This window comes from Balaenoptera musculus, chromosome 6, assembly GCF_009873245.2.
Source record: "Balaenoptera musculus isolate JJ_BM4_2016_0621 chromosome 6, mBalMus1.pri.v3, whole genome shotgun sequence".
NCBI lineage: Eukaryota > Metazoa > Chordata > Mammalia > Artiodactyla > Balaenopteridae > Balaenoptera > Balaenoptera musculus.
In genome coordinates this window covers 63,490,628-63,518,356 of record NC_045790.1, presented here as the reverse complement: position 1 = coordinate 63,518,356, position 27,729 = coordinate 63,490,628, and the positions used below count along the sequence as shown (strand labels likewise).

Here is a 27,729-nt window from a genome sequence, read left to right as displayed (position 1 = left end):
AAAACTGCCAGCTTTAACTACCTAGCAACCTATTAGGTTATTTTAAGGTATTGGTTGAGAAGCAAAACCATTTCCCTCAATAAATACTGAATCGTGTAGGTTATGGTCCCAATGATAACGTTGTTTATTTTTAGTCCATTGGCTAGAAAAAGCCTTTAAAGGCAAGTGAATAATATTTAATGTTTGTATGTGTGTGTGTGAAGAGAAAATTCATATAAAATTGGCACTGAAAAATTCAAGTTTATTAAGAGGAGAGAGGTGATTGCCTCTCTCTGAGGCAAGGGGAAACTAGGGAGATAATGGCCCTTGAAGATGAGGGAAGGAAAACTGCCAGTTTTTGACTCCTTTTTTTTTAAATGAGCAAATCAAACCAGATTTCAAAAAAGAGCAGATTCTGCACCAACACAGTCATCCTACAGACAAAGGTATTTCACTCTCAGGCAATTTCTTCACTGTTTTCTCAACTAAAGATAATTACGGAAATATGTTATGTTGTATCATTTAGATTCTGATTTTCCTGAAGTTTTATGGAATGCTAGTCATGTCATTAAAAAAAAAGAAATCTCTCTCTCTTTAGCTGAAACACTGTCACATTTTTAATGTCATACTGTGATAGAATGATTCTATTAACATCCCCTATAAATTCTAGGCAGCAAATTTTCCCACCCCCAGTTTCTTCTTCTTTCCACATTTGAGGGAGAATTTTGTTGTATTGATTAATTCTGGAAAATGATTTTTACTCCACTCTTAGTTTCTTAGCAAATGTGAGGTAAAGTGAATTACTGTACTTAATGTAACTGTCTCATCTTCGTAACTTTGCCTTGCCAGGAGTTCATAGCTGAAAAGAGCGATCTGATGAACAGCGTTACACAGTTGCATTTAGATTGGATTGTCTAATGTTTGGGTCTGTTGTATTAGGCATCCTGTGATTTATCATGGGTAAGCTATGATTGATGATGTCCTCAGGAAGGAGGATGGACCAGAAGGCAGGAGACATGACCCATTTTAACACCTGGTTGTATCCCTTCTACCATGAAAATGTCAGTAACTATAGTAGGAAGTTTTTCCTCCAGTGGTAGATGCAGGGTTGGTCAAAAAGGTGTCAGGAAGGTGCTTTCCTAATGAACAAACTACCATTTTGCACCAACACTACAAATAGGAGGTGAATGTTAACCTCATTAAGAAGGAAGAATGTTAATGGTGAAGTTAAGTGTATGTTATCGATATTCTCTAAATGTTTATTGTTACAAATAACAACATCCTGGGATTTAAATTTCTGCTTGTCTTGCAGGCTGATTTCAGGGGCATTTTCTTGGCTAACTTTTATGACCAACTAGAATCCTAATGGCTGCGTGATTTTTGTGCTCCCTTATAGAGTAGGGATTTGGGGAATGAGTTAGCAGTTTCTCCATTTCTCTTCAGGGCAGGATTACTCTGAATGGAGTTCTACAACTCACCAATTGATAGAACAAAACCTACTCTTGTCTTAGAGGATCAGGCTAAATTTGTTGCCCTCTCCAAATGGCAATTTGAGGTAAAAGTAACTGTATCCTTTATTTTCTCTAGTCGTGTGGATGGTGATGATGAGTCCCCAGGCAGTGTGTGGGTCAGATATTCTTGGGCCTCTGTGATTCCACGTAGATGCATAGAGCTGTCTTGGCTCAAATTTGACAGGGGTTCAAACACACAGCAGATGCCTAATAAACACCTATGTGATGACCTTTAAAATAGGTGTGATGCAGGTGCATTTATTAAAGGCAAAGACCTTTAATATTTTACTTGTGTCTTAGGACACCTTTGAGTTGATGAATTAGCACTCAGTTTGAATTGAAGATAACCTTTTGGATTACAGTAGGCTACTCTGTCCTCTCCTTCTCTTGGATTTCCCTTCAGCAATGCTCAGTCGTGTGTTTTTCTAGGGATTCTTTGTCCGGGCTATACAGTTCATCTCTTGAAATAAGTTCCTTGAAATTTTTGTGCATTTTGACTTTTCTTTCTTAAGTATTCTTCAATTTCCCATTTAGATCTCTTGTAACCGGAGCAGATTACTCTCATTTTTATATTGTATCGTAAATGGTTCTAGAAGATTTATGAAACTTTCAAGCCTTTAATTTATTTTTTTATACAACCAAATTAATATTAGACCATGGAAAGAGCATACGCCTTGGAATCAAACAAACCTTGGTTTGCATCTTGGAGCTACCAAGATCTGATTGTGTGACCTGGGGTAACTCGCTAACTCGCTGAGCCTCCCTTTCCTCATTTTAAAAAATGAGGTGACGGTACATATCTTCTGGGGATGTGGCGAGGACCGTAGGAAACACGTATACTCCACTCACTTCCCTCTAATTCTTCTTACCATTTCTGTGCTCCCACCAGCCTTATATCCACTGGCCAGACTACCATCTCACCTTCAGTCTACTTGAGTCCACCTTCCTCACACATGGCAAAGTCCCCGGGGACTAATGATCCCCAGAGTCATAACCAGTGACCAGTGATGGAGCGTAAATACCCCGGCTCCTTCCCTGGGATAATTTGGAGGCAAGTTACGTGCCTTTTACCCCAGAACTTGCGCATGAGATTAATCCTCAGGTACCCGCTACAGCAGCCGGCTTAATCACGCACCCATTACTGGCTGCCGTCCCTTCCGCGTAGCACCTTTCCACACCCCTGCTAGTGCCCCTGCGCCTTCCAGATAAATCAGCTCCGCTCAATCCTTCCATCAGTCTCTGTTTCCAGGGAGAACTCAGCTAAAATAGTATGTACAGTGCCTTGCTTAGTGCCTACAACAATGGAGGCCCTCAATCATGGCAAATTATTCATAAAGTGCATTATAACAAACCAAGTAATATCCCCATGAGAGACTCATTCCCCACTGCGACAGAGCAGACACCTTCAGGTTCTGTTCTCCAGGTCGGGCTACTTTTAACGTATAATACTGTCCCCTGGTGCCCTTCCTTTAGGGGTACGACAGCCACTACCAGTTTACTTTCTAGGACACATATGGCTGTCCGTCACTTGAGATGTGGTTAGTCCCAGTGGAGACAGCGCCGTAACTGAATAGGAAGAAAAGAACGTAAAATCTCTCTTTAATAATTGTTATATTTTGAAATGATAATATTTGGGGTATGTCGATTTAAATTATATATTATTAAAATTACTTTTGCCTGTTTCTTTAAATTATGTATACATTTGATATATGTAAGTTTTAAGTTATATAAAATCCCGTAATTATTAAGTTACCTATGCTTTCGATGTCTGTCCGTCAGTGGTGTTCTGGAAAATTATCAAAACGTTCGGGAATGCTTCTCCTTCAGGGTCGCGGGGGGCAGCCTGTGACCTCTCCTTTTTGTGTTTCATTCTAGGCTACATGTCGCCGCACCCGTCTCCGCTGGGAGCCCCCGAGCACGTCTCCAGCCCTATATCGGGAAGTGGCCCAACCGCACCGCAGATGCCACCAAGCCAGCCAGGGACCCTCATCCCAGGCGACCCGCAGGCGATGAGCCAGCCCAGCAGGGGGCCCTCGCCTTTCAGTCCCGTCCAGCTGCATCAGCTGCGAGCTCAGATTTTAGCTTACAAAATGCTGGCCCGGGGCCAGCCCCTCCCCGAAACGCTGCAGCTCGCGGTCCAGGGGAAAAGGACGTTGCCGGGCATGCAGCAGCAGCAGGCGGCGCCTCAGCCCCAGCCGCCGCCGCAGCCCCAGCCGCCGCCGCCGCCGCAGCAGCAGGCCCTTGTCAACTACAGCAGGCCATCTGGTAGGTTCATAGGCAACCAAATGAATAACGTGATGGTCCGACTCGGACGAGAAGGACTGCTAACTGCACAGAAGTGCTGCGCTGGTGGTATCAGCCCAGGGCTGACGTCGCCTTCTCTTGCACCTCCCCGGCTCCCTTGTCTTTGCTTCACTTAGTTGGCCACGCTTCTTGGTCTCCTCTGCCTACGTCCTAGAGCAGTGCTTCTTAAACTTTGCAGACTCTGGCACAAGCTGTGGCTATAAGCAAAAAGCCCCGTGATTTCGCATTCTCTTTCAAGCGGTGCGAGGTTTGTCGGAAGCCCGTCTACACACACCCCAGGTTAGGAACCCGTACGCCCCGTGCGTTCTGTTGTCAACACGCAGTCTCGAATCTGCTCTCCTTGAGCTATTTCGTGTCTGTTTATTTATTTATTTATTTACATCTGTCCCTTTTTGTGAAAAGTATCTGGGGAGGCTTCCAAAGAAGCATACCTGCGGTAAAGGAATTATCAAGTAGAAAATCAGAGACAAAGGGAAGTAGAAATCAAGGTCAGGGAGGTTGGCAATGTGGGGGGCTACAGGAGCTCTCAGGGCTGCTGCATCTGAGCTTCCAAGGTGACTCGAGTTTCCTGGCAGTCAGGAAAGGAGACAGCGTCAGGTGCCTGATAACTCACCACTTGGAAGGAAAGTCGCTTACCAGTTTCTCAGTGGACTCAGAGTCTTTTCTAGCATGAGAGTATAAAGTAGCTTTCCCAGGTGGGAACTTTTTAAACAATTATTGTTATTATTATTGTAAGGGGCACTGCCTGGTAGAGGCATTGGTAACATTTGTTCATAACAAAGAGAGTAACAGAATCCACATGGCCTATTTCCCACGTGCCCTGGCATCAGATCTGAAGCTATGACATTATATAATGGGTTGAGATGAGGTAGTCCTTTGTACGACCTTCTGGTGGTCTGGCTTGATCCCACTGATAGAATTCAGAGCTCCAAGGGGCTCTAGGATGATCTTCCATGAATGTTGTTTTCTCTGGGAAGGTTTTGGTTAGCAGCTAGATAAGCACAGAGTTTATGGTTCTATTCTACCACAGCTTTGAATTCCAGAGAATTTGAATCTTAGGGAATTTGAATTCCAGGGTGCTTCCTTGTCATTGACACCCTTTCCTGTGAATGGTTCCCTCTCATTTGGGCAGGCCCTGACAACTGATCACTGCAACTAGTTTGGGATATTGGTCTTCTTCTTAGGTTTTGGGACTTAGACAAAGGGAAAGAGTTCAGATTATTATTATTTTTTTAATTATTCTACCTTCTGAGTTTGTAAATGTTTCTTTTCTGGTAGAGGAAACTCTTAAGAGTTGCCTACTAGAAGGATAAACTCATCTTGTTAATTGTAGATGGAGCCTTAGGAATGGTTTTTTAAAGAGCAAGAAAGTATCGCGGCATCTCTAGGTTTCGGTGTGTTAACCACAGTGCTCTGGTCGGTGGAGGATCCCATGGGACCAAAAATCAGGGACGGAAAATGTTGTACAGGAAGACCACGCATAAAATGGTAGTTTGAACACTCAGTGTGTTTAGAGGCTTTAAAACTGCAAAAACTAGCTCTCAGGAATGCAGCCAGAGAGAAGCAAAAAATGTATGTATGTCTAAGCATGTGTGTAGCTTGTGCTTACTGAGTGCCTGCTAGCTTACCTTGTACTCCACGCTCAGTAATAAGTACCTTGCACGTGTGGCACATCTGGGGTATGGAGAGTCAGGATTCAATGCCAGCAGTCTGACTGGAGAGCCCATGGCCTTACCCCCTTCCCCATCCTGGCTCCTTCATGACCAATAGGCTCATGACAAGGGAAAGGCTCTGCCCAAGCTCTGTGTACCAAGTGCAGGCATTTCACTCCTGTGCATAGGAAGGAAAAGGATCTCTGCTCCTTACTGAGAGCCTTTTTATTCATACTCTAGACACAGTGTCAGCAACATTGGTGACCTTGATATCCTGCATCTCAGTATATGAGGAGCGTTAACTAAAGGAGTTCCCAGTAGAGGCTGAATGGTCACAGTCAGATTGTTGGTAGTTTAAGGTGGAAGGAGCGAAATCTGCGCCTCCCAAAAGGTAATCGTGAGGGACCATGTCACACAGGCACACTTCCCCGTGCATCGCAGCTTGTCCTGGGGTATCCCCTCGTCATGGACCTCAGCGAGGCTTGTTATTTTTAAAAATGACCTACGCACAACAGGAAAAGTTTCCAGGGTATTGTTCAAGAAGGCAGCAAGCTAAATGATTCGTTTGAGAAACCCTTTCAGCCAGTCACCATAGTGAGATCAGATGACGTAGTAAAACTTAAAGGATGGATTTTCAGTTATCCGGACACTTGTATATAACAAATACTTCACATCCTAACCGACACAATCCTGGGTGCATTTTCTGGATCCTTTCCAGAGAAGAGGGCTCCATTTTTTTTTTTTTTTTTACCCAATGCGTGCATCTTCCCTCGCCAGGGTCCTGTCATTAGGGGGAACTCGTTTTGTTACTCACTGCTCGTGTCTTTTGTATTTCCAGCAGTCAGGCTTCATTAGAAATGAAAATATTTGGGCAGATACTGCCAGAGTGGGCAAAGAGGCTATGGATAAAGGAGGAAAGAGGATACTTTCTTCAAATAGAGCAGACTCATTCCTGCCACTGGGGGGGACGTTACATTGCTGATCTTGTCCCCAAATCTCAGATTTCACAGGGAGATGATGACCTTACTTGACAGAGACACTATTTTTTTTTGCATTGGTATTTCAGACAAGTCCAAGTAAGACAAAAGAAAAAGGTTTTTTAAGTTAATATTACTTGTATTAATTGTTTATCCCCCTCCTTTTCTTAAATAAAGCAATATGATTGCTTATAAATACCTCTGCTAATATTTCAGGAAAAAATCAATTTAAGTATGTCAGCTTCTCTGGTGGTAGCTGTGCTTCCATTTTTCTTTTGTCCCATTTGCCAGTGTCATTCATGTGTGAAGAGAATCTTTTTGGCTGGGGTGATCTGCCTCAAACCTACTCCAAAGTTATCATTCACCAAAAGTGCCACCACCAGAGAATTACAGTTTGACTGGCAGAAGTGTGCACTGAACAAATAAATAACTCTGGTCCTTGCCTGCTATGGGCTCCACTCAAATCGAACCCAGCATTTTTCTTTTAATTTTGATTCATTTTTCTTTTTAGAGACTAAAGCAAAATTCAAAATAGGAACTGAAAAGTTTTGGGGTTTTTTGCAGTGGGTAGGGAAGCCTTCATGGTAGAAAGTGAGAGATGTATTGCTAATTTTTTTCAGTGCTTGTCCCTCTCCTGCTTCCCCCTCTCCTTTTCTTAGTTATCTAAAATTTCTTTGTATGCTTCATTTAAGCATCATTGTTACATTTATTTTTTTCAACCTCTGGAAACCACTTAAATCCTTGTCGAATGCACAGACTGTTCTGTTATTTGCATAAACATCCTTCTCTGTAGAAGGTAAAGTGGGAACTCTGTACAGAAATTCTGTACATGTGAGACTTAGGTAATTTAATAAGTTTGTTTACCTGTTTCTTAAATTCAGGCATCTAATAAAGATCCCTGCCCCCCCACCCCCCACCCCCACTTAGCTGCAGTGGGACACCCCTCAGGAGAGTCAGGGCGTGTAGCTACCTTGACTTCTAAAGTGAGGACTGACAGGAAAACAGACACATTTTGTACCTCTGACAATTAAGCCTGACTTGTTTATACTGGCGAGGGAATAGGAGATAAGCTAAAGAATGTAATTTGTCCTCCATCTGAAGATACCAGGGCGTGAGTTCTTATCATTTTGCGGACCATGAGTGTCTGTTGTCGAGATGCTTTCTGTTGATACAGAGAAAATCCATTCAGGCAACTCAGCGCCCGAAGGACAGGCAGAACACCTCATGGTTAGGTAGTTGTGTTCTGGGCATGTCTAATTGCAGCAAGCTGCATTCAGTCCCCGAGCCCCTGTAAAGAGAAGTTTTTATATAATCTGTTGGAGGGAGGAGAAAGTAGACCCAGGCAGTAAATGAACCTGCAGTTTTTAGTTAGAAAGGAGTTTACTTGTGACTGATGGGGGAATTAGCAGGAAGCACATGGCAAGCCGACTTATCTGAGTGTTTGTGCTGAGTTGTATTGAACTGTGGAAACATTTTGAAGTTTGCTCTAGAAGAGTGCACTTCCAAATTTTCCGGCTAATACAGTACCAAATTTCCTTGAAAGCCTTTCTTTTGCTGTGGGTGGAGGTTTTCTGAAAAGCTGAGTGATTAAACTAGGCTTCTTTACCTTGGTGTCCTTGGTGGCAGTAAAAATGACCAGAGCTGAGGGTTGGGCACATAGCCACATTGTCTCATTGAATCCTCACTACCACCCTGTGAGGTGAGTACTGTACTGTTATTGTCCCCATTCTACTGACGAGGAGACTGAGGCACCAGGGGCTGAGTAACTTGCTGAGGCTCACACAACCCGTACGTGAAACTTATCAGTTATTTTGGAAAGAGACAAGGTGCACCTTGTATCTTTTGGAGTTGTAGTCCTTTTGGAATTGGAGATTTGAATATCTAAGTCCACGTTTGGGTCTCTCTGGCTTCTCAATTTTAAGGGTCCTTCAACCACATAAGGATGTCTCTGTATTAATGGATTAAAGAAGCCTAGCTGTGTATGCATCCGATCTAGTTCACAGTCATGGGCTGAAAATGGCTAGATTTGGAACCAGGGATATCAGACATGCTCTGGATACCTCCCTTTGATCGTATGGTTTTAAAAATAGTGACTTGAATATACCTCGAGGAGTTGGCATACACTTCTACATGAGTGTTTACAAGCCATGATGCTAAAGAAGAAAACGCCCAGAGTAAGTGAAATGTGTACACTATTGCACTGGTATGGCTTTTATTGATGACTTATTTAAACTTTGAAAGGAGGAAAAACACTTTGAGAACTGAATTTAGGGTAATTAGTATGATATTAATCTTATCAGTAAGACCCGGATTTTCTTTTTATTAAAGGGCTTCAGTGTATTAAATCTATTATTTGGTATGCTCATACCAATTCTTCAAATATTTTTAACTACCAGTTTCTTGAGCTTATTAGGGTAATTCATAGAATCACAGAGAATTAAAGTAATTGTTAGAAATCTCTATCTCCTCTCTTTTGGCTCAAGCAACCCAGATAAAAAATATCTACCCTGTTTTAAAGACCTCGAGGGAAAATATAATCAAAAATGTCCCTCCATATCTCATTCCAATGCTTAACAACCTTAAGATTTAATGTTTAGAAATTGGTTTCTTACATATGGATGAAAGAAACTAAATCTGAAATATTATGAAAAGCTATGCATTATGTAAAAGACCTCCCATTCAGAAAAAAAATCAGAATGTACTTAGCTGAAAAGAATCTATTTATTATAATAGTACATCTACAGTGCCTAAAACAGAAAAAACAGAAATGCATTTTTCCCTCCAGAACTTTTCATCAATCCTATAGCAAGGGCTACAGATTACCTCAAGAAGTCTTAACTAGCCCTAGGTCTTTGGGAAAGTTTTACCTAATTTCAGAAGGAAGTGAACAAAAGACCAACAACACTACACACACACATGCACACAGACATATATATACTCACACTTACACACACTGTAGTTTCCTAAGCACTTTCTTCTAACTCTTCCCATTCCTCCTGTCAGAATGTTTGCTATCCTTGCATTGTCATTTAAGCCCACTTCTAACTGGTGTTTGCTGGAAATTGAATAAATGTGTCTACTTTTTCATAATGTATGTCTTTGTATGGTTAATTATTAAGTCGCTCTGAAGTGTAGAGATGATTAGTTTTGTTACCATTTAATACTTTTAATATTTCTCCGGAAAGATGTAGAAAACACTTGGAAGAATGCCCATGAGAGGTTTTAACATCTGCTTACTGAGATTTTTTTTTTTTTAATTTACTAACCCCTCTGGTAGCATCACTAATTTTATTTATAACTTTGAAGTAAGTAAAAATTCACCTAAGAGGAGAGATGGAACACTTCTTATTTTAGGTCCAGACCTAGCATTCAATTTAAACTCCTGAAGTTTAATGTGGGAAATTGCTTTAAATTAGCTTAAGTGCATTTTGATAAGCTTAATGATTGCGTATCCCTTTATTCTGATAACATGAGAAAAATGCTCTCTTGAATGTTAATATTTGCTAAGTTTTCTTAGGTGGAATGAGCAGATTCTTTTTTCCCCCTGCACTGAATGTTTTCAGAAATATTTTCTAATATGTAGTAAAAAATTAAAGTTCCCTAGATGCACTGATGAAGCCTGAAATACAGTTTATAGGTCATTAAGGGAAAATGCGTGCCCCTTTTAGCTCATGTCAGAGGACTGGCAAGCTGCTGCCTGTATCTGTAAAGCGTGGGTTCTAACAGCAGGGCTCTTCCACGCTGGGATGGAGGGGGCTTGTGGTGTAGTTTGCGAAACGTGATTTTGGGACCACACCCAAATTGCATCCGACTGGTGGGTGACTCCCTTGCTTTTTCAGAACCCTGAATGCACCTGGAATTATTTTTAAAAACCCCGCTGTAGACCTACACTAAAAGCTGGCTGTCCATTCCTTAATCAGTTTATTACCTAAGAGTCATTTTTGGGCCATTTCCCTTTGGGATAGATGCCAGCTTTTTTTTTTTTTTCTTTTTCCTCTCTTTTTCCCCTTTCCTTTCCCCTCCCGCCTTCCTCATCTTCCTCCCTTCCCTCCTGTTTTCTTCTCGTGAGACCTTTACTTGTCCCCATCGCCGGGCTCCCAGGGGGCAGCGGGCAGGCCGGGTATGGCCACGGGGTTCCTTTCCTCCCGAGCTGCCCATGTCGCTCTTGTCCCACAGGTCCGGGGCCGGAGCTGAGCGGCCCGAGTCCCCCGCAGAAGCTGCCGGTGCCCGCGCCCAGCGGCCGGCCCTCGCCCGCGCCCCCTGCAGCAGCGCCGCCGCCCGCGGCCGCGGTGCCCGGGCCCTCGGTGCCGCAGCCGGCCCCGGGGCAGCCCTCGCCCATCCTGCAGCTGCAGCAGAAGCAGAGCCGGATCAGCCCTGTCCAGAAACCGCAGGGCCTGGACCCCGTGGAGATTCTGCAGGAGCGGGAGTACAGGTAATGCACCTGCCCCGGGGGTAAGATGCTGTGTTCTGGCAGGTACCACCCAGCCTAGGGGGTCCGGTGTCTCCTGGTGTTGTGGTCATTCTTTTCTCTGGGGCCAGGGAAAGGCCTAAGGGAAATTGCAGAGGCTAAGACTCAGGCTTGAGAATGATTTTAGAACAAAGTCTCAAGAGAAGAGTTTCTTTGCCACTGGGGTGGGGAGTAAGGACCCTCTTCTGGGGGTTCTAGGTTCCCAGGACTGTGCTTTTCACTCATTCAGTCAGAAAACTTTTATCCACCCCTACGATATGCCAAGATCAAAAGTCCAGCCCAGAATTCCTAAAGATCCAAGAAAGCCATCAGCCCACACTTAGATTATGCAGTTTCCTTCTGGTTTATCAGTTTGTCCTTGAATGGTGGCTGTGAGCGGCTCAGATGTTGAGTGTTCTGTTGGCCTAACCTTCAGGTTAATGACACATCTAGTGATACTAAAGCGGTACTTCAGTAGCATGATATAATGTCTTCTTTGATTGAGTTCGTGCATTTGTTGGTCTGTGGCTTGGTCTAGCTTTTGGGCTAGGCCCTATGTAAGTGTATTCACATGGGGTCCTTATTTAAACTCTTACTCCAAAAACTTCATTTTCACCTGATTTGGCACATTTATCTAAATCAGGGATTGGCAAACCTTTTCTGTAAAGGGCCCTAGAGTTTCTGTCATAACTACTCAGCTCTGCCCTGATGGTGTGAAAGCAGCCTGTTGGCTGTGTTCCAGTAAAACTTGATTTATGAGAACAGGCTATGGGCAGGGTTTGGCTCGCAGGCTGTAGTTAGCAGATCCTTGACATACATGGTTAATGTCAACCAAAAAGAGAGTCCAGTAAGTACTGAGTCAAGATAAGATGAAACTAAGATCACGGTTTTGGGAGTTAGCCAGAAAGCATGCTCTGTCACTAACTAGCTGTGTTGCCTTCCTCAAGTTACATTGCTTTTCTGTGACTCAGTTTCCTCCTATGTTAAAAGAGGGTATTAAAGTATCTTTTGTAGGGAGAAGATAAAATGATACAAGGACTTTCAATACATATTAGCTATTATTATTATTCCCCAAGTATGATTTAATTTAAAAGACAATTAGGGCTTAAAAATTATAGGGGATGTTAGTAAATAATGTCTAGGAGCCCTTTAAAAACATTACCTTACTCTTTATTGGAAAACACGTGACTTATCTGTTATTATATTAAAATACTAAGTTACCAGCTTTAAGAGTTACTTTGAAAGAGTAACTTGCCATTAAACGTGTGTCGCTTTTCGGATGAAGAGTATAACTTTATTCTCACTGCTATTACTAATCCTCAATTAAGAGCTTTTATGTTTCTGTTTTCAGCTTTTCACGTGCCCCTAGAGAGCTAGATACTCATCATCAATTGATATTTCAGTGTTGATAGGCAGATTCTGTTGGGTGAATAATCGCAGTGTGGTATAAAAGTCAAATATTAGCACTGTGTACTCATTTGGGGCAGAAAAACTGTATTCATAATGCAGTCCTTTCTTTATGTTGCTATTGAATAAAAAAATCAAAAGTCTTTTTTTTTTTTAAAGACAGTAAATGGGGTAGAGTGGTATCGTTTGGTTACTCTGAAATTCTGACTTCCTAAAAGCTAACGTTTTTTTTCCCACCTTGAAGGTACAGAGCTACCAGTCCTATTTGTTAAATCACATGAACTACCCTCGTAACCCAGACACTATATCTAGAAATACATCCGGATTTTTTCCCCCTTATTCATCCTATGTTGTGGGTGTGTGTGTGTGCGTGTACACGCTTACTGACTCCTAAACCTTCTTTTTTCGTTTTTACCAGAATTGTATTTGCAGGCCTTTCTTGTAATGAGCTCATTTTAGCACTTTTTTTGAAAATGATCTTAATGGATGGTCTCCCAAAGTATTCAGTATTAATTGGTACTATTTAGCCTATTTCAGTGTGTGGAAAGCTTTTGTCCTCCACACCTGTGTCAATTAAAAAAAAAAGTATCTATCAGTATCTTTTAAATTATAAGCATTGCAGAAGGTGGTGGAATGTCTATTTTTCATATTATTATTATTACTTGATAAATGTCTCCTCTTTTTTTTTTCTTTAATAAATTTATTTATTTATTTATATTTATTTTTGGCTGTGTTGGGTCTTCGCTTCTGTGCGAGGGCTTTCTCCAGTTGCGGCGAGTGGGGGCCACTCTTCATCGCGGGGCGCGGGCCTCTCACCGTCGCAGCCTCTCCCGTTGCGGAGCACAGGCTCCAGACGCGCAGGCTCAGTAGTTGTGGCACACGGGCTTAGTCGCTCCGTTGTATGTGGAATCTTTCCAGACCAGGGCTCGAACCCGTGTCCCCTACATTGGCAGGCAGATTCTTAACCACTGCGCCACCAGGGAAGCCCCAATGTCTCCTCTTTTGTTAAGCCGCCTGGCTTTTGAAGTGATTGATTTGGCAAGCCTGGGTTCAAAAAGCTGGTGGGTCTTTTGGCCTGAAGTTTCCCGTGGCCATCTTGAGAAGAAGCTTAGGTTTACACTGGCAGGGTTTTGTAGGGGCATCTTTTGTCTTCTTCAGTTATAGAGCAGTAGCTGGCTTCTGCCTATATGAAGATAAATTGTCCAACTGCAGAGATTAGTTATATTTATCCCTTAAAAAGGGTTAGATTAAGTCCCTTAGGCACTTGTAAAAGACAGCTAAAAAACTCTTCTCCTTCTGCCCCTCTTTGAGAGAACGGCTTACTACCCTTTAGCCCTGATAGGAAGAGTCCAGTGTATCTTTGTCTCCTGATTGAGGATTTGAGCAAGGTCTTTAAAAAAAAGTCTCTTTTATAATTTCATAAACTTGGTTTGAGCAAAAATCACCTGTCAGAAATTCTTTAACAGATGTTCGTTTCTTTGACTGTTGTAATATCACTTACCTTGTCTATGAAAATTGAAAGGAAATTGTCAGAATCTTAATTTTTTTTACTTTTAAGTCACTTGGCTGCTTTTCCTTGTTCCTCATAAAATCAGAATTTTGAGAAATTGATCTTCTTTTTTCAGTAATAGCATAAATAAGTTTCTGCATATGAACACTTTGCCTCAGTGCTATACAAGCTCTTCAGTTAAAAATATTTTGTTCTCATTTAAATTGGATCCTTTCTTTTAGGCCATCTTTTTCTCATGATGGAACTGTACTGCTTTTCTCTGTAGTAAGTGTCAGTGACTTTGTTTTTTTTTTTTTGGTGTTTTGGCATGCTTTTTTTGCCCTGTCAACATGCCTAACTTCAGTTCTTCCATCAAGGGTTAGAGGGTTGGTCAGAAGTGCTCCCCGAATTATCATGTTAGCATGTAAATTACACAGATGTTTGCGTGAGAAAGAAATATATTTCACATTGAAAGGAGTTTATGTCAGAAGAGCATCTTTGAATTATGTGAGCCCTCTTTGGTATCAAGTCAGAATTTAGTATGAAAACAGTAATATAGCCTCCTTGCCTCAGGAAGCCAGCATAGTCCCTTACCGTGTTTTTTGTCCTGCCCTGGTCTCCATTACAACCCTGAGAATTCCTTCTTAGAAATCACCAAGAGCCGCTTCAGCAGCAGAGTTGCCAAAAGTCAGTCTCCCTCTCTCTCTTTTTTAAAGAGTGTCACTCAGTTCCTGGAAGGAACAAAATGTACCAGTGTCATTTTCTGTTCAAATAACTCTCCTACAGGAATCATAAACTTCTCCTCTGGACCTGAACAAATATCTGTCGCCTTTAATGGAACTCTTTTTCTTGTCAGAACAGTAAGCCCTCTTGATTTACTGTTCAATCTGTATGAAAAACCTGAGCGACCTAATTCTGCTTCAATTTTCTGTACCCGTGAGGACCCTAAATGAGTCTCCCGCAGTTATGCAGTATTACATCTGTTGTTGTTTCGGGAAGTTTAGAATCCTGAATCTCCTTATCGGGCTACCTGCTGAATCCCACTGATGGGAAGATGAAATTGTCTGGAGAGGTGCATTATTTAAAACGAAGATTTCTATTAACCACCACACACACGCAGATAAAATTCTCTACGTAAAAAGAAGCCCCTCCTGTACCTTTGCTACTCCCCCCACACACACACTGTGTGCTGAATCGAATGCATACAATTTTACTTTGGAATCTCCCCTTCCTCTTCTCCTATAGTTTGCACGTTTGCACTTTGAACTTCTTGCCTCCCTTTCATAAAAGAAAGATTCTTTTGTGCTGGGGAATCTGAAATTCACTGACAAATTACTAGGCCCTTTGGGGAAGCAGTCATTTCAGGAAGAAGTGCACCCCTCCCAACCCCTCACCCCCTCCCATGCCCAAGTCAGCCAAGGCTCCATCTACCCCACTCCGCACCTCCCCACCTCCCAACTTCTCCTCTCCGCTCTCCAACTCCCCCCCCTCCCAGTTCAGTGTGATTTAGTCTCTACATGGTCAGGCCAGTTGTCCTAAGATTATTTATTTAGGCCTAGTTCCATAGTCCTTTAGATGATTAAGGAAAAAGCAGCCATTCCTCTTATGTAGCACCTGACCCACTTTGTCAAACAGAGTAAAACACAATACCAAGGGATAGTTTGAGTTCTGGGATAGTCAAATGAAAAGGGTCTGCAATAAATCTAGAACCAAGGAAGCGGAATAACCATATCTCACCCTGCTGTAGTATCTAAATTTCCTTTAGTATGGCCTTAACGCTATACAAGTAAAAGTGTTTTGGTTTAGTTTTTTTCCCTTTAAATTATGTATTTGAGAAAAATATGTAATAGATTTTTCTCTTAATATCCTAATTGTTAAGATCCATCACCTGTTGCTGTATTTGGGAATTTTTGGTTATGTGCGTATTTAAGAAATTGAATTGGATAAAGAAAGTAAAGGTTTGTTTCATACAGAGAAAAATTTTAAACTGCTATGAGAATCCCATGAGTATCAATAGTAAAAGGAATGTGGAAGAAAGTTGGGAGAGTCTGAACAATTTGATCAAGAGAATTAATTGATGAAAGTTTATTGCTGTTGCTTGAACTAACACATTTTTAGTCTGTTGCATGGTTAAACCACTTAAAAGTACTATTGTTTGTGTTGGTATGCATAGTTGAAATAACACACAATAACAATAATATTAGTAATAACACATTATGATGATAAATCATTTAGTAAATCAGAATTAATAACACGTATATACCAAATAAAAGACGAATCTATCAGAATATTATTGTCAGTGAAGTCAATGAAAAATGATGCATTACCCTTACTATCATTTTTAAAGTTTTGAAAAAGATGATATTTTCTTTCTCTACCAAAGCAAACAACTGTTAAGTTTTTTAAAATGCCCTCATTTTGATATTTGGGCTATATGAACTATTAAGATATTTTGCAACATCTAAGTCACAGAAGGTTTTACTTTTTCATATCAATAGACAGCATCATAAAGGTTGAAAAAAGCATAATATTAATTTTTAACAGAATCTTTAATTATCAATTTTTATAGTTGAGTTCCAAGGGAGTTTGCAGTTAGAAAGTATGTTTTACTTATCTGCAGTATCGTTGCAGTGGTGTTTGTGTCAGGCCAGTGAGGGTTCCAGCCTCGGCTCTCTCCTTTACTGGCTCTGTGAAGTCCACATGTTTCTTAATATCTCTGAACAACTTCAGTTTTCTCTTCAATAAAATGGTGCATTTACCTTGTAGAGGTGTGTGTGTGTGTGTGTGTGTGTGCGCATGTGTGTGTGTGTGTGTGTGTGTGTGTGTGTGTGAGAGAGAGAGAGACAATTAAATTGTGCTTTAAATGCACCTAACTTAGTGTAGCTACTATTAGTTTAGTTTAACTTACTACCTTTTACTGTTCTTTCTTTGTCGAAATCTATTCCAAGACAGTTTTGCCCCAAATTTGGGGGGAGGTCATTCTAAAAATAGATTTAGATGGCATGTAATTATTTGTAAGAATAGGATCCAGGTGAACCCTAAAACCAGTTTCTATGACTAACAGTAATAGTATCCCAAATGAATAAAGTAGGAAGTCTTTTATTTTCTCTTCTGCCTCTATTGTGAGGAAGTACCTACAGTTCTATTTTTTGATGATGTCCAGAATAAGACTCCCCGGCAGTCCTTTTCTGGAAACTCTTAGTTTTTAAAAACTGTTTGCTATTTACTGCTGCTCCAAACCTGATTTTTTAAAATGCTTTATTTGCCTTTTCTTTTCTCAAGCAAGCACTGCTTGCAGAGGAAATGGTTGTGGCTGGTAGCCCGCTCTCTCTCTGAATGTTTTGGGTTGGCTGGTTTCTGTGGCCTCAGCACCGAAAACTGCTCTTGTTCACTCAGCTTTACTGGCTGTCATCGTCAGCATCTTGGCAAGGAGGGCAAATGGCCCCGTTGCCTTAGGACAGAACTAGAAGTTAGAAAGAGAACTCCGTTGTCTCAGCTCTGCACTCTGGTTGGCCAGGCGTTCGGGAGCAAGTCAGATTTTCCTGTCTCATTTTCTCTCTCTCTTCGGAGGGAGCCATGGGGCTTGACTTTCCTCCTGGATGTATTCTGAGCCCTCCTTCCTGGCTGTTAGAGAGAGGTTGTGAAGAAGGCCAAAGTGTTAAGTAATATAGCACCTGTCTGCATTAACGCAAAGGTAGCTTTTCTCTGTTTAACATCAGATAATCTAGTTGGGTATCAGAAATCGGCCGTCAGTATCTGGAAAGTGAACTTAAACCTAAGGTTGTTGTCTATCATTTAAGACCAGACTGTAATGTATATTTCCACCTTCCCCCTCCCCCATTTTATTATCTCCATTAGACTTCAGGCTCGCATAGCCCATAGGATACAGGAACTGGAAAATCTCCCTGGCTCTTTGCCACCAGATTTACGAACCAAAGCAACTGTGGAACTGAAAGCACTTCGGTTACTCAATTTCCAGCGTCAGGTAATACCTTTTCCCCAGCACATCTGAGGTGCAGGAAATAAATATAATTGTTCCAGAGTGTGATCTGTGTGTTTCCTTAAGTCTGTTCAATATTGTTATAAAGATATAAACTTAGTAAAAGACTGTATCTTTTCGACCAGCAGCACAGAGCTAAAAGTAATGAAGACTAACTGCTTATTATTCTATTTTTCTCTTCTGTACATCAGAGACATTTTTTTCTTCCATATTATGGTTTCCAAAGTCAGAGTTATGACATTTTGTTACTGTAGATGAAACCTTGAGAACAGATGGAATAGCTCATGTTTGCCTTTATGGTTTCAAAGAAAAACAGGAAGGTGATAGATCAGAGCTTCTTTGTAAAGAGAAAATGTAAAATCCTAGCCGTGACTATGAAAATCATTTTAACAAATATGAAAGCCACTCAACTAAATTAATAGCTCATTGTTTATAGAAATACATAAAACTGGTTTGTAACTGTTGATTATTCGTCAACACCTACTTTTGGAGCATTTCATCACATCAGACCCCCATATTTGACTAATCAGTGAATTTGTATCTCTTGTTCTTGCTGTGGTCTTAGTAGTCACTGATTAAGAAAGGCTAGCATAGCTATCTATTTTATAATTGCTAAATCAGTAGAAGACTAGTGGAATGAAGTAGAGCTAATTTTCACTTTGGCGAGTTTTGCCTTCTGGACTCCAAAGCTTCAGGTCCCCTGGTCGTCACACAGCGGCATTTAGCCAAAGGGGAAAAGGAATGCTTCCTCGCCAGTCAGACGGGCTTGTTTGGTGAAGGTCTCGGGGCATGCAAAATGAATAATTAATGACTGAAAGTAGTTTGGAAGTACTGAATTACATGACTTGGTCTATTGGAGGATGTGAGTAAAATCACAAGGCCAACCCTCTTGCTATTGTCATATGAACTTGGAAATACGTTTTGCCTTGTTGGTTATAATATTACAAGAGGGGCGTCGTGGTGGCTGGCGGCTACTTGACCGTAGGTTTGTGAGAGTAGATTAGAGCTTAAATTAAAAACAAAAAAAGAAAGGAAAAAAAAAAAAAAGAAAAAACTTTCTGCGCTCCATTTGCTTCTTTCTTACAGGTAACTTCATAAAATGCCTTGATAAGCTTTTTAATAAAATTTTGTTAAATGAGTATTTTCAGGAATAAGATTATATTCAAATTAGCTTCACTATGCTGGATTCTGATTGGTTTCTGATTTTTGCTTCATATTATTGAAAAATCTGTTATCTGTGAAGTTTTCCAATGAAATTAGCTGTAATGGATGCTGATTTCAGATTCAGTCGAATTGCTATTTCAGTGCATGTTTCCACCCCCCCCACCTTTTACCACCACGTAACATACAATATGAATGAAATACTGTATTTCTGATCTAAAAGAAGTCCATAATACAGTAAAAAAAAAAATTAAGTATCTTGCAAAGAATATCATTGTTAGGAGTGGGAGGAAGCCCAAACTAGTATTTCCCATCTTTTATATGAGACGATGAATTAGCACTGTTTGCATATCTGCAGCTACTTCACATGAGCAGGAAGTAATTCTTCTATTCTTTTTTGCCCAGCATTGTTCACGTTAATCTTTAAGCACAAAGAGAAAGTTAGCATGGCACTTAAAATGAAGTAAAAAAATGTAAAAAGCTTATGATCTAATTAATATCATTAGGATAATTAAATAGAGTGAATCAATTTATTTAAAAGCCAAGACATCCTCTACTTACTTACTGATTTATTTTCTTTACTGTTAACAGTGACGTACTTGCTTCCTCTCTGAATTTTTTGGAAAGAAAACTTAGAGCGTCTTTGAAAATACCATATACATTCAGCATGATGTAGTCCCTTTGTTTACTAAAAGGCCAGCTGTGATGGAGAAACTCAGGGAGTCACCATTCGGCTCCACTAAATGGAGGGCAGGGGACGACGGGGGTCTGGCCTCCGTCTGGGGAGGTGTTCTAACTGCTCCCCTCTTGACAGCTGAGACAGGAGGTAGTGGCTTGCATGCGACGGGACACGACCCTGGAGACGGCCCTCAACTCCAAAGCATACAAACGGAGCAAGCGCCAGACCCTGAGGGAAGCCCGCATGACGGAGAAGCTGGAGAAGCAGCAGAAGATCGAGCAGGAGAGGAAGCGTCGGCAGAAGCACCAGGTACTTGGGCCTGGGCTCTGGGTGCCCCGCCGTCGACAGAGATGCTAACCGAGAAAGTGGGCGGAGTCAGAACCACTGAAAAATGGACAACTGTGGGCAGTGGGGACATCACGGAGAGGATCCTGGGAGCTTACGTAGTCCAACCACACCATTTCATAGATGAGGACGCCTAGGCCCAGCCAGAGTGGTAGGTGACCTCCGCAAGGACACGCGAACGGTCAGTACAGGATAAGGGGGTGGGGGGGGACCCTGCTTTCTGAATTCCAATCAGGTGTCATATTCATCACCCCATGGGATACTGCCGACTGGGGAGGCACAGGCGGGTTTCCTAGAACAAAGTCCTGGGGAAGAGGGAACTTGGAAAGAAGAGGGCAAACAGTTATTTTTATCACGGATATAAATATAGTATCCTGGGCTTTTCAAGGGCCCAGCTGAAGGTTTCACAGGGGCAGATATTTTAAAACATTCCTTTCTAGGGATTTGGACATATTTTGATGTAGGATTTGATCTCGTGTTGTAATCCTGTGAATTTTATTTGTTTTTCTGTGCTTCATTTAGTGCCTTGATTTAAGTTTTGTTTTGAAAAGTGTTGGACTTAAGCGTAAATAAGGTTATAAGTTTCCCCTTCTTTATTTAAAAAGTGGATACAAAAGATGTATGGCAATTTTAGCTTCCTATAAAACTTTTTTTGAGGGACAATTCTAAGGTATTTAAGTGAGAGCAGAAGAAACGCTACTTTTGTAACACGCTTCTCACTGGAAACACCCGTCTCCCTGAGGTTTATCTGGGAGTGATTTGCTGTAAATTCTATCATCACTGTTTTGTAGGTCTCTCTGAACCTTTGATCTTTCCATTTTCACGTGGCCACACCCTCAAGGCCGGGGAGGCTTCTCTTCCACCGGCTGGCACCAAGACAAACTTTGAGAGGTCATCTTTCCCACCACCACGTAGCCCACACCTCAGCTATGGAGACACACCAGGGCACCTGTCCCAAAATAGATTCTAGTCCCCCATGGCTGTTCAATGCACAGAGTTTCCCTGGACTATGTTGAAACCTCAAACGACATCGGGAACTGAATTTTAAGCCTTCTCTTCTCCCCGCTTTGGATCCCTTAGGAATACCTGAACAGTATTTTGCAACATGCAAAAGATTTTAAGGAGTATCATCGGTCTGTGGCCGGGAAGATCCAGAAGCTTTCCAAAGCGGTGGCCACTTGGCACGCCAACACTGAAAGGGAACAGAAGAAGGAGACTGAACGGATCGAAAAGGAGAGAATGCGGAGATTGATGGTAAGGGGCCTGCCTACAGGAACCCAGGAAAATGCTCCCCTCACAGCCATCTGCACTGAGAATGTTAAACATGCTGTAGTAGGAGAGAGTAAAAGCTGCTTATCAAATATACTAATCCATTCCTTTGAACTTCACAGGGATGGAGTAAAAATATCTTCCCTTTCCTAGACAGTGCAGTGCCACAAATCTCGGGTCACCACTGATGAGTATAGTGTTTCCATGTCCTAGGGTGGCACTGTTATTCCGATGATAGCTTTTTACATAAGGGCAGGTAACTATATTTTGCAGGAGTTTTGATCACCAGACCTGGAAGGACGGAAACGGCAGTTCTTTTTAAAGTGTTGCCTCTTTGAGACTAATGACACAAGTTGTTTTGAATGAATATCTCATGAAGTTGTGTCTTGGAATCTAAGAAGTTCTCTTTTTTTGAAGCCGCTGGTGCTTCAAAATTCTGGCAGAAATTTTTCTCTAACAGTTTAAAAAGTGATTTTTAAGTTAATTTTGAAAAGTTGCCTTTTTGATTATAGCTGTGTTATTGTCAAAGGCTATTCATGGGTCATTTCATTTCCAGTGTTACTTTTTAATGGATATATAAACACAGAAGGAATTGGTTTATATCACTGGTATTTGAGTTTATTGGCCATTTATTTTTGGAATCGGACCTCAGAGCACACCGTGGATTTTAGAAAAGTGTGTGTAATGTATATTGATAGGAGACCTGCAGATTCTATCTGGGATGTAATGCCTGGGTATTGGATGAAGATAAAATCATTAGCCTCAACCCATATTTATGTCCCTGGAAAATTCCAAATGACATAGTCTTCCTGGCTGGTATTATGGTTTGCGTTTTTTTGTCATTAAGTTTTTTGGATTTCGGAGAGTGAACACCATATTTTAAAAGGCTCTGTGTCCGGGGTCTACTAAATCTTACCACCTTCTCCTGCCTCCCTCTCGTTTTTTGGGAGGGAGGGGACTAAGAGATGGCTAAGTAGCTGGGGAGACCATTTTATAGTAGTTTGAGCAGGGAGCAGTCAAATTTGTCTGATTCAACTGAAGTGAAACTGTATTAGAACTTCAGTAACAGATTGGCTTGACACTAATGATTAGGCATTTGCAACTCATTAATTTTCGCAATTAAGTGATGGAATATACAGATAACAGAGACACTGAAGTTTTTTTTTTTATCATTCTTTCTTCAAGTGAGATCAACCATAACCAAAAGCAATTACAGTTATAATAGCATTTGAGGTTCATGCTCATCCACAGGGCAGACAGCAGCCAGACGGAGTGACAAGGCTGCTGTCACTCGGGCAAATGCTGGAGGGACACCCCTGGACTGAAAAACCTAAGCTTCTCTGTAAGCAGCTGCCTCTTAAAGATTTTGCAGTCTGTCCCTTTTATCCTGCATCACGTGAGGAAGATATCTTTGAGATGTCCTTTTATTGGAATGTATAAAAAGATTTCTCTGGAAATGACCCAGAGGGCATCAGTTTTTATTCCATGTAACCTCATAATGTTGCTTAACAGGAGGTAGAAGTGGGAAGTACTGTGTCTGTTTTATGGCTCAGCACTATTAGGCTTCCGGTGCTAATGACTCGTCTCCAGTCATCTGGGCCCGTCATGCAGTGCCGACCTGTGACCAAAATCCCTCCCAGTGTGACCTTTCCTATCAACCACATTTTTTATAAATTTATTTATTTATTTATTTATTTATTTTTGGCTGCGTTGGGTCTTCGTGGCCGAGCGCGGGCTTTCTCTAGTTGGCGGTGAGCGGGGGCTACTCTTGGTTGTGGTGCGCGGGCTTCTCTCTGTTGCGGAGCACGGCCTCTAGGCGCGCGGGCTTCAGTAGTTGAGGCATGCGGGCTCAGTAGTTGTGGCGCACGGGCTTAGTTGCTCCGCGGCATGTGGGATCTTCCCAGACCAGGGCTCGAACCCGTGTCCCCTGCGTTGGCGGGCGGATTCTTAACCACTGCGCCACCAGGGAAGTCCTTGTAATGCTTTTAAGTATAAGAAGTTATTTGTTCAAAACCTATTCAGTTCCTTGCCTCTGGAAGTACTTATTGAAATATTTATGAATGAAAAGCTATTATGTCCGGAATTTGCTTCGGGACAATCCAGTTTGGGATTGCAGGGAGGAGGTGGGGGAAGGACTGCAGCGAAACAAACGGGAGTCACGGGGAGTTAATTTTTGTTACTTGGTGTTGGTTATATGAGAGATTATACTACCTTCTCTACTTTTGATTATATTTGACACTTTCCAAAGTATAAAGTTAAGAATAAGTTTCAGATGGTGAATCCTCAAATTTTAACACTTTTTTGCGCAGTTAAAGAAACACAAAAGAATGAAAAGTTGGCTCAGAGTGCTTGATCACACCACATAAATAGCGTGGTTTTGTGTGTTGACCTTGCCGTGAACTCTGGTGTCCCGGAACATAGGCATCGTACCTCCGTGTGTTCCCCAGTCCCAGACAGGGTGCGAGAACTCGGGCGGCCGGAATCATACGGTTTGCTGCGCGCACCACCGAAGTTCAGACCATCAAGGGGAGGGATGAGTGGGAAAAGGTGTCGTCCGCAAACTTTTATCATGTTCTGATCACGCTCTTCTTTCCTTAATAGGCTGAAGATGAAGAGGGCTATAGGAAACTGATCGATCAAAAGAAAGATAGGCGTTTAGCGTACCTTTTGCAGCAGACCGATGAGTATGTGGCCAACCTGACTAATCTGGTTTGGGAGCACAAGCAAGCCCAGGCGGCCAAAGAGAAGAAGAAGAGGAGGAGGAAGAGGAAGGTGAGCACCTGAGTAGCTGTGGCTGAGCTGGGGAATGTGTGGTCGCCGACCAGTTTTAGGCACGTCTTGCCCTTTAACGAGTACTTCCTACTACACTAATGGGAGACTTAGATGAGTATGTTGCAAACATTGCTGATATAAATGGGTTGATGTACTAGGTGTCCTAGGCAACATATTGGAGATGGGGGCATGATGGACAGGATGTATATTTGGTTCGTATTTCCACTGTTTCACACAGTATTCAGAAACTAAGTACACACGGTCGGTAGGAAAAGGAAAACCATGGGCACAAAGAAATGTTTGCTCAAGTGCAATGCCAGCGAGGCAGGGGACTGACTGCTGAGTTAAGAAACTGGAGTGAAAATGAAGACGAAAATGCTGTGTGTTCAGATTGAAAGGAGCCAGAGGAAGATGGAAGAGATAGCTTTGGGATACTTTTAGAACATATTTCAGCCTGTTTCTTTGGACAGACAGCAATGCCAAGATTGTTCACTCAGTTCAGCTGCCCCGGTTTTACACTAAGGTAAATGTGCAAGTCAGGGTTTTAGGTCATTACAGAAAACAGTAAATAGTCTTATGTAAAATAATCCAATTTATCATGAGAAACGAAGGGTAAGATTTAGAATCTCTACTCTGCGGATACTATATCTCAATTCAAGGGTAACCTGCTTCCCTTTGAAGACCTGTAAATATAGAGCCTCTTTGAAGCTTAAGTAGTCTGCTAATATAGTTCTCGGTGGATATTTTGTTTTCACGGTCAGTTCTGATTGGCCCAGGTATAAACATCAACAGGAAGTCTTCGTTAGAATTGTGAAGATTGAGGATTGGTAGCATTTAATCATTTCTTCTCTGCACTGAATAATTGAACAGAATGTTTTTCAAAAAAATAATTAATTTCATGGCTCCTGAATTCTCATACCTGTTTCATAATTAAGGAGGAGGAATAAGTGATTGAAAAGGCGCCTTCTGCACCTGATTTCTTTAGTATAAGATAGCTTCCCTTATTGTGAAGGTGAACAAGGGATGAGTCAGGGCTTGCATTTCGACATTTCTTTGGTGAGGAATACCTCATTTTCTTGTCAAGGTCGCGTTATAGACTTTGCAAAATTCCAGCTCCCAATTTCTGACTTAAAGTTGGCACGTGGCAAGCAGATAACAATTCTGTCATATTCCATAGGTGGACCCCATGAAATGGCCATTTTCGTTTTTCCTGAGCCTGAGGCATATTTTGCAGAGACTGTCACACAAAGGTCACTGTTAGTGTTTTTAGTACTACCATTCGTAGTCTGTGTTTCTTTGTGATTAAAAGCTAATGGCTCAGGTATGAGCTAATGGCTTTTAATTAATGGATTGCTGCAATAGTATTAGATTGTTATATCATCATAGGCAAAGAAAGATACATAATTGAGTTGTAATGATTATGCCTTTATTTTTATGTTGATCTGTACAGAGCAGGAACCTGTCAGTATTTTTCATGGTGCTGCCAATACTGCATCATCTGTAGGTTGACTCTCTACCACCAAACTCTTGCTTTCAGGTTTGCTAACAGCACTTATTCTTTCTGTTTCATGTATTTGCTCAGCAAATATTAACTGAACACTTACTATGATCTAGGCAGGATGCTAGATGCTGGGGGAGAGAGAGTGCAAGTGGTGAGGAAAAGCACTCTTGCCCTCTTAATTAATTAGAGAGAGAGACAGACAGACATTAATCAAATATGCACCCAAGTATATAATTATAAACTGTAATGAATGCTGTGAAGGAAGGCGGGGAGTAAAACTGGGGCCTGGTTTCCTGGCAAATGAATAATAGGTACCCAAGCGACTCCAGTCTGCCTGGTGGCTTTATCTGGACATCTTCCGCTGATGGGCTCACATGATGGAATGTGCAGAATTAGTAGTTTATTAGCAGCCCTCTCCCTCTTCCCCGGCATGCTCTCGGGATGCCTCGCATCTGAGCTCCCCCTGCCCTCAGCAGGACCAAGGAGATCAGGCCGTATTTCCTTCCTGAGCCATCTTGCTGGGAGACCTTGGATAAAGAAAGGACAAAAAGAAACTGGGCTCCTTCCTAGTCCTTCCTGAAAACTCTCTCATGGGGTTTTAAGACTTAGTTCAGAGTGAGTTACCCAATTTTAGATGTACCTTAATTCAAGTGCAAAGAAAATGGATGCTTTCAAAAGCTGATTATTTGACACTCTGGATTACCTGGAGTTCTTCTCCCCTCCATTAGAGTTAATGATTGCGAGAGTTGTTTGTTCCAGCTTCTCTGTCAGGGAGGGAACCTGCATGCGGACACTTAAAAATTCTGTGCTGTCCCTTTCAGCGTTTCCCATAGAAGTGAATATCATGCTGTACCTATCTGCAGGTTTTGTTTTGCTTTTTTTTCTAATTAAGTAAGGCATCCCTAAATCTTTGTTTTGAGAAAGCTTCTTTACTCAGTGAACTAATAGCATTGAACTGGTGGCAACACTTGTAGGACAAGATACAGGTAACTTCAAGAACTGTGCCGTCAAAGATAAGTATGGTGGACCTTGCAGTTTAATTGGAAAAGGGCTACTTTTTTACTCTGTGTTAAACTAGTGTATCATTTTTTCAGGAATTGCCCTGGTGTAACAGAGAAGGCCTTTTTCTTTCTTGGGGAGTTGATCAGGTTTACTTGGTGTTAGTGAATAATAGAGTGGGTTTCCTTTAACCTCTCAGGACCTTGCTTAGTTTTTCTCTTCTCACCGTTAGAGCCGCTTCTATGAAGTATACATTTATAAATCATTCTGAAACTTCTCGATCTCAACCTGGCCTTCCATTAATGCCCTTGAAGTGGAAGAAAAAGAAATAAGCTCTATGTATCTACTTAAGTGTTAGAGGAGGAATAATTTTTCAAGTATTGAAATATCTAATTAGGTGACAGCAGTCTCTGCAGTGTGACAAGGTGAATACACTGTTATGGGTACTTAGCATGACCTGGAGGTCTCCATCCTCTGCCGTGCGAGTTCTCTTATATCTACTGGGGGACCCCAGGTTGAAATGGCATTGTGCACAAATAGGATTGAACATGCTAACTTATGAAATTGGACTACTGTCTAAAGCACATTGGTACGCAATCTCTTAAATTCGTAACTGCATAAGAAAACATAGAATACTAATTTGCTGTTATTCCCTTGTAGGATATTTCATTAAGAGATCTATTACCCAGTACTTCAGTCTCTTGATCTGTAAGAAGGTGATAGGAACAGGACCTATAGCCTAGATTTGTTGTGAGGATCACATAGGAAAGTTTATCTAAAGCACTTAGAACGCTCCCTGGGACATAGTAAGTGCTCAGTAAATATTAGTTATTTTATCAATCAATTCTGTGGTATAGATGTAGGATCATGATTGTTGAAATGTGGTTATAGGTTTTTCTGAAAATAAAATCTTCTTTTTCCCCTTACTGTATGTTCTCTGTGGTGTTGAGAAAATAAATGGCCACCATTTTTTTCTAGGTGAGGATCAATTAGATATTATTAGGTAGAATGTCTTTTAGGACAACGACAGGCTCCTTGGCTGTTGAGGCCTGCAGTGGGAAATGAGGATTTCTTATTTTTGGCAGACTCTCCTTCCCTCTTCCTCCCCAGATCCTACAAAGAGAATTTTCTAATTATTTGGCCTATAATATCCAAACAATAAGGTATTTCTTACAGAGATTTAGGGTATGTCTTTCCTTAAGCTGTGGTTGGGAGCCCATGCCAGCCCCCTGCCCCC

General features: G+C 41.6%; 1 protein-coding gene across 7 annotated transcripts in view; it reads left to right on the top strand.

The window, feature by feature from the left end:
* SMARCA2 (SWI/SNF related, matrix associated, actin dependent regulator of chromatin, subfamily a, member 2) overlaps positions 1 to 27,729 on the top strand; it is a 175,327-nt gene that overhangs the window by 21,129 nt on the left and 126,469 nt on the right. For all 7 annotated transcript variants that reach the window (XM_036855210.1, XM_036855204.1, XM_036855206.1 and 4 more), the window contains 6 exons: positions 3,366 to 3,755; positions 10,600 to 10,855; positions 17,625 to 17,751; positions 19,742 to 19,915; positions 21,032 to 21,205; positions 23,822 to 23,992. In XM_036855210.1, the coding sequence (XP_036711105.1) occupies positions 3,366 to 3,755; positions 10,600 to 10,855; positions 17,625 to 17,751; positions 19,742 to 19,915; positions 21,032 to 21,205; positions 23,822 to 23,992 (1,292 nt within the window). The remainder of the gene's footprint in view (positions 1 to 3,365; positions 3,756 to 10,599; positions 10,856 to 17,624; positions 17,752 to 19,741; positions 19,916 to 21,031; positions 21,206 to 23,821; positions 23,993 to 27,729) is intronic.